Here is a 13,327-nt window from a genome sequence, read left to right on the forward strand (position 1 = left end):
AAATCGTTTGTTAAAAAAAAAAAAACAATTAATAAAATGTTCTTTATTTTCAAACAATAAAGCATGTGTTGATTTATTATTTGACAAAATTAAAAAGTAATTACTCACCCGTGAATACTAAATTATTATTTTTTATTCAAAATTTGAATTATTGGGATAATAGTTGAGTACTTCCTTAAAATAGTAATAAAAAAACCTGGATGCGTGGGACAACGTCGGAAGTAGGGCCATGATGAGGGTGTCTCATGGCTGTAATCAAGCAGATTATATAAATGGCTAATTCACAAACGAGGTCGCTGTTGACAATTAAACTTTGAAGTAGATCTGAAATCTACCACTCCCCTCCGTCCCCCTCAAAAATAGATTCCTATCATTCGAGAAAGACACGGAGAGGGAGGAGAGAGACTTTCCAACTCCCTACTTAACACTTCAAACCCTACTCAAAAACCAATTTTCTCACCCCATTCTTTCTTCTGGAGAAGGATTTCCCTCCCCGGAAAACCCAATGGGTTCCTATGAACTTACAAACGTACTCTTCTCGAAGATCAAAACTTTAGACCCAGAAAATGCTATCAAAATCATGGGTTATCTTCTCATTCAGGATTTCGCCGAGAAGGATTTGATTCGTTTGGCGTATGGTCCGGAGACCCTTTTGCAGTCGCTGATTCTGAGGGCTAAAATCCAGTTGGGACTTTTGGCAAACAGTTCGTCTGCATCGTCCACTCCTTCGTCTCCCTCACCGTTAAACCCCATAGCCAGACCAACCAACGGCAACCCATTTTCTCAGTCCTCTCCTAGAATACCAAACGGCTTTGACTTTGGAAAAACCCCTTCTTCGCCCTCTTCGAATTCCTGGCCGCTTTCTGGCTTTCCAAGCAACTCCGTTAGCCCAAAGGCAAGCCCTTTACTCTCTTATGATAATATCCGGGCCGGGTCCTTTTCCCTTCCAGTACATTCACACCAGTTCAGTAAGGATGGTGGTGGTGGTGGTGGTGGTGGTGGTGATGGTTGGCCGGGAAGTGACCTCATTGAGGAGCACCAACTCAACGAGTACCTCTCCTTTCTCAACGAGTCCTCTTCCTCGTCCAGGCCGGAGGATTTCATTGATCCCAGGCCCGAATTGGGGCATGGGCTTCCTGATTGGGCTCATTCGGTTAACAATGGCGACACCCATCTCCACAGAAGGAGCTATTCGGCCAGCGACGCGTGTCTCGGGTCCGAGGACCCTGCTTTGGGAGTTGGGTTCAAGCCATGTCTTTACTTTGCTAGAGGGTTTTGCAAGAATGGAAGCAATTGCAAGTTTGTGCATAGCGGTTTTGCTGATTCCGATGGTTCTGGTGCCATTGTGGGGTCTCCCAGTAATCTCGACGGTTTCGAACAGCACGAGGAGATGATGAGGTTGAAAGCCCAGCAACAGAGATTAGCTGCTGCCTCTCAGTTTATGGCTGGAGCGTCCCCTTCTTCGTACAATAAGTACATGAATTTCCTTTTGCAACAGCAGAATGATCCTCAGAGGTAATTTGGAAGTGGCCCATTTTTCTATTTTCTGTTGACATGTTATTTATTTTGAGTATGTTGAAAACAGTCCATTTCGCTCTCTATAGATACATGTCTTTTGTGTGGAAGCGTTATTGATTGCAATTGCATTCTTGGTTTAAGTTCGTTATTTATTCTATGTGTTTTTGGTTTAACATTTTTGCCCGCATTGTAGAGTTGCGGCAATGATGATGGGGGAAGAACTTTACAAGTTTGGGCGGTGTCGGCCTGATAGAAATGAACTTTTAGCAATGGCTTCTGTTGAAAAGGCAAGCTCGGCTTCAAGACAGATCTACTTGACATTCCCAGCTGAGAGCACTTTCAGAGATGAAGATGTTTCTGAATACTTCAGGTAAAATTATATGCATCCTGTTAATTCCTTGTTATTAATTCATTGGACCATGTCGTTGAACAACCTTCAGTACAAGTTGTTGCTATTGGCAGAATAAGAATTGGTTTCTTTTGATGTGATCATGTCCTAGCACTTTGGTCAACTATCATGGCAAACCATTTTACAGTCATGGGAATCTCTTACCATGCTAACGTTTTAGAATGTTGCTGGCCTTAGTGCCTTCAGTCTTTGTATTTTAACTTTTTAGTTCAGAAGCTGTTCAAGGTTTTCATTGCCGTCAAGGCCTCCAAGTGATCTTGTTTTTGACCGCCTGGTTCCTTAGGGGAGCTGTTACCTTGGATTTCAATTACAGGACATTCTGAATCAAGTGTAGGGATTTACTTAATGTACCACCTAATTCGGGGAAATCGTTTGAGTCATCTTGTCATATCGCTTAGCTGTGTCCAACTTTAAAATTTAAAATTTCCGAAGTTCATGAATGTCTTTGCTCCTCCACCATGGTCTTCTATTCTGTGCGTTTCTTCTCGTGGCATGACAATCTATCTATTTTGATAAGTATGAGAATGCTAGGCACCTTGGCCGTGTTTCACTTGAATACATTGTCTAGAGTCTAAATCAGTAAGGATTTACTGTACCCAACACTTGCATTAGAGGCTTGCAATGTATCCTTCAAATGTTACGAATACGATTAACCCATATCATGCTAATGCAGCATATAGATTGCCGTGGACTATTACTAAGGGATGTTTCTTTTAAGGGACGAAGTTAAATAGACTGAAGCAGTTCAATTGGTCCGTGAACATAAATCCACTGTTGTCCACATTTGACTAAAACAGATTTATCTGATCAAGCATACTTTTGTCTTTGTATGACTCTCACCTTTTGTTTTTGCAATGGCAATGACAGATCATTGTTTGTAAATCTGTCAAATAACTTTGCTAACCTGTTATTGCTTGGTATATCATGGTACAACTTAGTCCAAGAAATTTTTCTGGAAAATAAGAAATACAAGTTCTTGACACGGAAAGAGAGAGAATATGGAGTGATAAAGATTAAGCCTAAAAAGTTAAATCATGTGAACTCAATGACCTTGGAGGTCGGAGGTTCCATTCATGATTATTGGAGATGTTCTGCAGGATGTTGTCACTGTGTCAATATCACAATGTAACACAAATTTTGAGGTCTTCTGGAATCTTGAGTGGTTGGTCAAATGTGTGTTGGACATCATGTTTTGATTTTACTTTAACAAATAGAAAGGATTTCTACGTATTATTACAATAGAAGAGATTTTCATATGATTGTTTTTATATTGTTCAAACGCTTAAAGTTCTGAAATTCTTGTGGAATTGTTCCTTGTCCTACATTTGCAGCAAGTTTGGGCCAGTGCAAGATGTAAGGATCCCATACCAGCAGAAGCGAATGTTTGGGTTCGTAACATTTGTCTACCCCGAAACTGTCAGGCTTATATTGTCCAAAGGAAACCCTCATTTTATATGTGATTCACGTGTGCTTGTGAAGCCCTACAAGGAGAAGGGAAAAATCCTGGATAAGTATGTGCATTATTCCTCTTCTACTTTCTAATCTTTAGGCTTGTTTTTTCACTTGCGTTGATGCCTCAACGGCTTATTTTCTGCAGGAGGCAACAGCAACAACAGCATCTAGAGAGGGGAGAATTTTCACCATGTTTGAGCCCTGGTGGTCTTGATTCCAGGGATCCCTATGATCTCCCACTGGGTTAGTAAAACAAGAACAGATTCCTTTTTTTGTCACATAAACCCTATCGCAGAAAGAGAGGGGATAACTAAATGTTGACAAATGGCTTATCGTTTTGCTGAATATGAAAGAAAGAATCCCTCTCTCTCTCTCTCTCTCTCTCTCTCTCTCTCTCTCTCTCTCTCTCTCTCTCTCTCTCTCTCTCTCTCTCTCTCTCTCTCTCTCTCTCTCTCGTGTATATATGCTCTTGTCGTTATTAGACATTCCATTCAAATTCTCATTGATTGTTAAGTTCTATATGCTACCTGAATTTTTGTTTTCTATTAGGGGGAAGAATGTTCTACAATACACAGGAGATGTTATTGAGAAGAAAATTGGAGGAGCAGGTTGAACTGCAGCAAGCCATTGAGCTACAAGGTAGAAGACTCATGAGTCTGCAGCTCCCGGACTGGAAGAATGATCGCTTACCCCATCATCACCGCAGTTTATCTGTTGGTGCTCACGGTCCTCCTTTGAGCCCTTATTCTCATGCTCAGATCAATCAAAATATCCTTCCATTTGACAGCATTGAACAAGAAGTTGCAGAAGGTTTTCTCATTAACAGTTACCATTAATATGTAGTATTTATACGTTTAAAATTTAAGATGTATAAGCATTGTTGTTTGGACTTCTGGATTCCATGTCATTGCAGACCACAGTGATACTCCAGCTGCCTCAATCTCTGTGACTGGTGCAGTTGCTGAGCTGCAGCAGCAGCTTCAGATGGAAGATAATTTAGCTTTAACTCACAACAACGTCAATGGCAATGGAAATGGAAATGGCAAGGACAAGGAGCAAGGCCCGAACCTGGATGCCCCTAATCTTCATAAAAGGTAAGGAGCTTCGTTTTCGAATAAAGAAATGTTTAACATGGCTTAGTTTATCTATTTGGTGATATAAGTTTTCTTCCATTGTAAAATATCAGGTTCTTCTGCATATTGCCATTAATATATTTATCTTCAATTTTTTTGTTCTTGTGGTTGTGATGAGAGAGCAGTGTAGAGCAGGTCCTGCCTGATAGCCTCTTTGCTTCTCCTACAAACTCCGCTGGTGACCATCTCTCTGCCTTGTCAACCGCTGTACCCAAAATTAATGATACCGCCTTTACTACTGAAAACAACACATCATCGTCGTCGTCATCAGTCAATGCTGCTGGCTTCATTGCTTCTCATTAGTAATGCTGATTGACACTGCTACTGCTAGGGTAAGGACCATCCCCAATTAACTTTGTTCTCTGTAACATGACTTTGCTAGGGTTTGTAATTCTGCGAAATCAAACACTCTACTTTTTTTTTTGCAGGAAAGTAGAGAAGCATATAAAAGGAACAAAACTCATCTAGAAGATGTATAGCTGCTGAATTATACCTACATGAAAGACTAAGAGTAGATCCATAGAGAAGGAAGATCTCAACGAGGTCTCGCTTGCCACCACCCCCGATACATACTGCTAACCGAAAAGAAAATACATATTTCATAGGTAAGGAGAAATGAAATTACGAACGAGAGTAGGACTGATCGATCTCTTTTGCTACTTTGTCTACCCTCCCTTGTGTAGTCTAGACTCGAGAGCTGAACAAGAAGGATTGTAACTTGTATTTATACAGAATAACTTTTCTTTTATCTTACTATGTTTTCTGAGGTTAATTTTTCTTTAGATTTTGAGTTTTCTTTGCCAGAAAATTAAGGGTTAGTACCAGTAGTAATGTAGCGGATGAGGGTTTGGGGATCATTTCATTGTGTTCGTTTATCGTACATCGAGCGGTCAAGTTTCGTTAGATGCTGCTTGTGTTCAGTTTTAAATAAAAAAACTCAAAATGATTTCTGCCTTCGGGATGTTAAATATAAGAAAGTGATACTGAATACTGATCCCGGGATCTTCAAAAGAGGATCCGTATAGGGTCCTGGCATGCTATTTGTAAATAATACGTAGAAGGGGGATAGAATGGGAACTTTGTGTTTTGTAAGGGGTCATATGATTGTTTTGTTGCTGTCTGATGCTTTGGTTGCGGCTGCAGCAGCATCGCGTTCACACTTCACATGATCCCCGAATCGAGGGGGTAGAAAGGGGATTTTGGCGAGAGTTTTTCCTTTTGGGTAGGCGTGCTTTCGTCACATATTGTTTGTTGGTTTTTTACACGTGGGGGCAACGAGCAAGTCGTCACGTGGGTGACGCTGACGTTTACATAAATATAAATGGGTAATTATATATCAGAGTTGTTTATCTCACTCCTTTCACTTTCATCCTCATTGGAAGTGTCTGCTCTCTCTCTCTCTCTCTCTCTCTCTGTGGCACATGCGCCTAGCCTTGTGTTGCGATTGTTTAAAGGGACTTTTTGCTTTTAAAAAAATTAATTTAGTAGTAAACTGTTGTCAAAGTTGTTTATTAAAGTGGTAAACACAGCAAATTGAATGTGGCATGGATTTTAATTGTATGGGGAATTAAAGTGGTATACAAACCACTTGTATATTTGTACCCCATTATATAAAAAATAATGTAATCGAAATTTATTAATAAAAATGTTACTCTTATCACTTATTTGTACCATTGTTTTTTCACCTATGTTTACTCTCACATGCGTTGGCAGGCTCCACCTCTATTAGAGAGATGATACAAATGATGATACAAATAGATGAGAAGTGTAACATTACTAATATCTTCAAAACTTCAACCCAAGATAAAATCCTCTGGGACATAAATCATTCATTGATATGACGTGTACTCAAAATTATTTAGAGAAATACATGGAACTTGGACCCTAAGTCACGAGAACGAGAATGGGTAAACATGGTCAAAAGGGGAACTTTGATATCAAATTCTACAAACTCAAAACAAAGAAAGAATCATGAATTTGAGAGAAATCAAAGAACTATTTGATAATCATTTCATTTTTAGTTTTTAAATTTAGATATGAGGACAATATACAAGGTAAATGAGAGCTTAAGAAGAGCGATGGGAGAGAGGACAAGAAATAAGAAAGATGGACTGCAAACAAAATCTTAAAGTGAAAACAACTTAAAATAGTTTTTAGTTTTTAGTTTTCATTTTGTGTGTTTTTCCTTTACATTCTTCAACATATCTCTTACCATCCTTCATCCACTTTTCTGTTGGAAGTGTGCCCTAAAAGCCAATCATGAGATGATAGTTTATGGACATTTCACATATCTTAAATGTTTCTGATTATAGGATTGTCAATTGAGTAATGACAATCTGATAAGACTGGTACATACTATGTCTCTCAGCTCATTTGTCTAAAAAAATATCAAGTATGTATGTGCTCAATGGAGAGTGTGTTCACTGAGCACAATTAAACATGAGTTCTCATACTCATGTTATATGAGAACTCACTAGTTGGAATAATGTAAAATAGTCATTTGACTTGAGACACCACAATTATGATGTGGAGATGTCTTTGGTCATTTGACGATGCGTCATAACCACATGGTTTGTTCCACACATTATTGGGGTCCTAGACTTATCATGGAGGCATATGAGTGTGCAACATGGGATCGATATTTAACCTTCATCCTTAGAAAGAGAATACTTTGATATAATTCACGAGTCTGAGCACATAGTTGTGATTAGGAAGTACATTCCAAATCACATTCACATGAATCATATAGATAAACTAGCAACCAAACAATGTGGTCAAGATTATTGTGTATTGCATTGTAATTCCTTTCGAACAGGTTCTCTGACTCTTCTAGTTAGATTGGGTAGTTGTGACACATTATTAGGTGTGAATCATAGCTTGTGAAAGCCTTGAGGATTAACATCACTAGTCTTCATTAAAGAGAAAACAGAAAGGTAGTTTCAATGCACAATCAATTAGTAAGAGTTTTAATTGCCCACTACCTTGATAATTAGAACTTAAGATTGTTACCTATTGGAATCTTTTGTAATTAAAATTTAACTTTGCATAGTAGACTAATCAGCTGAGCTAGTCAACTAGTTATAGGTTTGTTAGTGACATAAAGTACAGTTGCAAGAAATAAACTTAATTGATTAGTACGTCCCACTGGTCAAAGTCTACCTTGATCTATCTCACAACAAGAATTCATAAACAGTAGCTCATTCACTTATCAGTTCATTAAGCAAGCACCATGACAGTAAGCAGCATTAGCAACTACATATGCAGGTAAGTGAAGTCAAACTACACACATCAAGTTTTTGCTTGAAAAAACCCCTAACCAGGTTAAAAAAGTTGCTACTCCAAGAAGTCCAGTCCACTAGTATAAAATAAAGGTTCATACAAAGTTTAACACACAAGCTCAAGTTCCTAGAACTAATCTAAAGAACAGCTTGTACTTTAGGCAACCTTCAATCACGCCTAGCAACAATAAGCTCAATCTTCACAAGCATGGCAGCTCCATCTTCCGAGCTTATCGTCTTATGGCACCAGGACCAACCAACGAACTATGCATGCAAGGTCTTTTTCAACCCCTAAAATAATACGACCCGGATAAGACCTAATGAAGGAAGAGAAGGCCAAGGCATTGGGTTTACAAGTCAGCCCAATCTAACTAGAGGAAATATTTTCAAGCGTTATAGACGACCACTCAACGGTTTGATTTAACTATCCGCAAGTAGGCCAATCACCTTTTTGTAAAGTACTTTTCAACCGCAACTTTATAGCACAAAGTATCAAGGGCTTGCTTACTTGGACACCAAACCTAAGCTACGTGTTGGCCATTAGCAAGAGTAGAGGCTTTTGAAAAGACATAAAAGGCTATCAGATCAAGTGCTTGAGCGTGGGTTACCACTATCCTAGGGTTGAGCAAGGTGTTTGGTATGTGTTTGCTCAGAAAAATATACAATCAGACTTGAACAAACGTTACTCCTTTACCACGTGTCGACTAAAGGACAGAGGAGTAGCTAGCAAGTCATGTCTTCGTACGTGGTTCATTAAATTGAAAACGATGAAGTACTTGAGCTGAGGATTTTAGGGGCTCACTGACGGCATATATAAGAGGGATGAATACCTCTTATAAATGGTCGGACATAAAAGAGAACAAAAAGATTAGACTATTATCGAGCATTTCTTGTAACCAATATTCGATATATACATATGAGCATTACAGTGGACATGGCCCAGTTTTGAAAAGTGAACCACTTAATCCTTGTTGTTAAGTTATTACAGTTTAATCCCGAGCCCAACAAGGGTCGACCATACTAGTCTTTGTTAACTTTCCATTTTTAGCATTAGCACATATGATATGAAGAGATGAGATGCAAGATTTGGATTTGAAAAATCAAAGCTAATTTCTTTAATCAAACATTTAGATTGAAGAAACCAACTTGGAATCCAACAAAGCTAATTTCTTTAATTAAACATTTAGACTGAAGGAACCAACTAGCAATCCAACAACAAAGACCTATATGAATATTTGGAATATGCTTGAGATCAATAAACCATGTTCAAACATTCTTATGAAAAATATGTTGGTAAGTTAGCACCAAGTTTTTTTTATAGAAGAGGCTAAAACCAGAAAACACTCTCTTAAAAAATCTATTCTAAACCAAAAACAAAAGAGTTTGAAATCAAGGATTTAAGAAAGCATTTTCATAGATAACTTTATAGATTTTCAATGAAAAACTTTATCCATGAAAATGCTTGTAGGTTCTAGGGTTCCTAAACTGGAGAGGAAAGAAAAACACTCTTTTGAAGGTGATATCCTAAGACCATCTCCAACCAAAGGGTCCAGAGGGCCAAATGGTCGAAAATAACCCGAAAACCGTTTCCAACAAAGGCTAGGCCAAAGGGCTCGTGGGCCCCTCGGGACAAAAAATGGTCAAAGGGCCAAAGGGCCAACCGGCTGGCCCAATCGAGCTAGCCCCGAGCCGGGCTGGATTTTTCATTATTAATGCATTTTTAGTCGGATATATCCGACAATATTGCCCTATTTTTTTTTTGGGGCCAAATTTTTTTTTAAAAAAGTCCACTTATTTTCCTATAAATACCTAAGCCATTCCTACACCATTTTTCACATAATTTTCACCCTTTTAAATTTAAGTTGTTGTAATTTTTAAATTTAAATAATAAATTATGTTTGGCCCTATGACCCTTTAGCCCTTGGTTGGAGACGGTTTTTTGTCAAAGGGCTAAAACGAGCCTTATGGCCCTTTGGCCTACGGTTAGAGATGGAGGCAAATATGATCCTTCATTAAAATATTAATATCCTGGAGGGCCAGAGGGCTAAAACAAGCTCTCTGGCCAGCCTTCAGTTGGAGATGGCCTAATAGCCCCCAAAAACCAATGACCACCAACCAAAGCTTTTTATCAAGAAAATATTTTCTCTGGAGCATTTGATGTACAACCCACAAGGACACTTGTCAAATACAAATTAAATTTGAAAAAAAAAAAATCAAGGGTTAGAAATTCACTCTCGTAAGGAAGAATTCAGACAAACCCACACATAGGTTTTTTTTTTTTTTTTTTTCTTTTTTTTTTCAAATGTGTGCTAGATAAAGGCACTAGTCTGAATGAATGAAAAACTCAATCATAAAAATGCATATATACATAAACTAGTGAAAGAGACATATGGCGGTTAGGGATATAGAGAGGAAGACATTTTGGATGGTAGAAACTATATAGGGAGTCATATAATGCTTAGATATTTGGGAACTTGAACTAAAAACTCTTGGTATTGTTCACTTTAATGAAAAATCACATTTTTACACTAAAAAGTCAACCCTGGTACTATTCACATTACCCTTTATTTTGTCCTTATATTTAAAACTCAAAGTTTTCAAGCCCTTTTCATTAGTTTTCCTTAGATATTTTGATTAAGGGCATTTAAGGCTATTTACATTAAATTGTGATTTTTTATACAACATTATATTTGCATTAAGGGGTTAGGGTGGAGGGAATGAGTTGGTTGCGGGCTTGTCATTTACTAGTTTCCAACCTAAGAGCTTTCACTTACAAATGAGGAGAAATAGTACTTTTTGCCCTTCATCTTGCGTCGTTCCAACAACTGGCAGGAGCACCGCAGTATACGATTGCGCACAGTAAATGGTAATCCATATTATACCTAAGGTCAACTTCAGTTCACTAAACCAAGGTTCTTCTCGTGTAGTGATTATGGATTCATAGAAGGATATTGACTAGACGTCTGATGTATTAGACTCGACTTCATCTTTCATGGAACAAATAGGGTAAGTAGGCCCAACTACCACACTAGGCGTATAGATGTGAACCCTCGCGTTATAGTATGTGTGACTTTCACCGCATACAGCTTGCACAAAGACTCCTAAATTCATCCCAAGCCTTTTCGTCCACCTTTCATATCCAATCCTTCAATCAAACTTGGGTTCCCTAGGCTCTATGAAATAGTGGTCTTTCCTCTGCTTATTGTATGTATTGGCTTGGCTTCGTCCAAAACCAAGGGGTTATTCCAATGGGCGCGTACATGTAGGAAGACTGATCACTACATAAGCAAAAAAACTACAACTACAAGCCAAGCAAGAAGCGATTCACTTTTATACTTGTTGGGATTGAATATAGATGGGGAATCTATAGATCGTAGTAGTTCACCACCCTCTCTGACTAATATATGGTACAATTTCACTTCACAACACAACAAAAAAAAGAAAAGAAAAGAAAGAGTGTCACTTAGTAGGCCCCCTACGATGGTTGATGCCTCATTTTTCTTTTATGTTGTCTACAACAAACAAGTATGAGAGGTAGGATGAGAAGAAATAATGTTTTCCAATGTGTTTATTCTTCTCAATCAGAGGTATATATACAATCATACACAATCCCATCATAATAAAGAAAGAATAAATACAATTGATTATAAGAAATACATCCCAAACTAGGAAACCCAAGATAATAGGAATCCCTCAATCGTAGGAATCCTAATACAAGTCAAAACTCCCTCTCAAGTTGGTGCATTTATGTCACACATGCCTAACTTGTCTAGAAACCTTGAGAACTTGTCGCTAGAAACCGCCTTGGTGAGAGTGTCCACTACTTGGTCTTCAGTTTTTATGGAAGAAACCTCAATTACCTTACTGTCCAACTTCTCCTTAATAAAGAACCTCTTAACCTCCAGATGCTTGGTCCGATCATGTTGCACTAGATTATGAGCAATATCTCGAGCCACTTTATTGTCACAGGATAACTTCATTGGTTGAGTATATTTGACCTCCAAATCTTGAAGAGAAACTTAAGCCACAAGATCTCACAAATACTAAGTGCCATACCTTTGTAGTTGGCTTTTGCGCTTGACCTTGCTACTACATTTTGCTTCTTGCTTCTCCACGTTACTAGATTTCCCCCAACAAAGGTGAAGTATCTGAATGTTGATCGCCTATCATCCGTTGATCCTGCCCAATCAGCGTTTGTATAACCTTCAACTCTAAAATGCCCATTTTTCCGAAACAAAATTCCTTTATTTGGACTTCCTTTCATGTAACTTAATATTCTCATAACGGCACTCATATGTTGTTCTCCTGGATTGTGCATATATTGACTAACTACACTTAATGCATGAGCAAGATCTGGTCTTGTATGAGCCAAATACATTAATCTTCCCACTAGTCTTTGGTACCTCCCTTTATTAACTGGTACCTAGTTCTGAGCAATACCTAGCTTCATCCCTTCTGCCAACAAAGTAGTCACCGGCTTGCATGCCAACATACCGGTTTCTTCCAATAAGTCAAGGATGTACTTCCTTTGTGATAGAAATATCCTGGACTTACATCTTGACACTTCAATCCCAAGGAATATTTTAAAGAACCAAGATCTTTCATTTCGAATTCTGTAGACAAATATTTCTGCAAGGCCACTTGCTCAACGGGGTCGATATCGGTAACCACTATATCATCCACATATACAATGAGAGCTATAATCCTTCTATTCTTGCATTTCAAAAATAATGTGTGATCCCAATTACTTTGCCTATAACTGAATGGTCTCATGGACTTAGTGAACTTACCAAACCAAGCTTTCAAAGACTGCTTCAAAGCATACAGTGACTTCCTGAGCCTACATACCTTTTGTTTCAGCATGCCCGGATCATTACACCCTGGTGGAAGGTCCATGTATATCTCCTCGGTTAAATCTCCATGGAGGAACATATTTTTTACTTCGAATTGTTGCAACGACCAATCTAGGTTTCGCAATTAAGGATAATAGAACACCAAGTATTGATCTTGGTCACTAGTGCAAATGTATCAGTGTAGTCAATGCCATATTTCTGTGTATAACCCTTTGCCACCAATCTCGATTTAAAGCGATCCACTGTTCCATCCACTTTGTTTTTCATTGTATAGACCTATTTGCATCCCACATGTTTCTTTTCGGCTGATAAATAAGTTATTTCCCAGGTAGCATTCTTCTTCAACGATCTCAATTCTTCGTTCATTGCATGTTTCTAGCGGGAATCTACTAAGGCTTCCTGCACGCTGTTAGGAATAGGTACAATAGATAATTGATATACAAATGACTTATTTGATTCAGACAGGTGACGGGTAGACACATAATTATTTAATGGATATCTTAGTCTTGAATCAGAATTTGGTTCACTCACGGAGTACTTGTATTTACACTTAGGGTCTACCTCGTAAGTGGGTTTAGGAATACCTTAGTTAATACACTCGGGAAGGCGACGCAGTGGAGGTAAATCCGGTGTAGATGACGATTGGTTATGAGTATTAATAGAAAATGAGTCCATATTTTGATT

At 38.4% G+C, this 13,327-nt stretch overlaps 1 protein-coding gene across 1 annotated transcript; it reads left to right on the top strand.

Annotated features, from left to right (window-relative positions):
* Nucleotides 1-318: 318 nt before the first annotated feature.
* LOC137742095 (zinc finger CCCH domain-containing protein 55-like) lies at nucleotides 319-5,284 on the top strand. Its single transcript, XM_068481841.1, has 8 exons — nucleotides 319-1,515; nucleotides 1,712-1,888; nucleotides 3,259-3,438; nucleotides 3,525-3,622; nucleotides 3,929-4,189; nucleotides 4,293-4,473; nucleotides 4,638-4,844; nucleotides 4,941-5,284. Exons 1-7 carry the CDS (start codon nucleotides 506-508, stop codon nucleotides 4,813-4,815), a joined length of 2,085 nt encoding a protein of 694 aa, XP_068337942.1. The 5' UTR covers nucleotides 319-505; the 3' UTR covers nucleotides 4,816-4,844; nucleotides 4,941-5,284.
* Nucleotides 5,285-13,327: the final 8,043 nt, after the last annotated feature.

Source organism: Pyrus communis, chromosome 8, assembly GCF_963583255.1.
Source record: "Pyrus communis chromosome 8, drPyrComm1.1, whole genome shotgun sequence".
NCBI lineage: Eukaryota > Viridiplantae > Streptophyta > Magnoliopsida > Rosales > Rosaceae > Pyrus > Pyrus communis.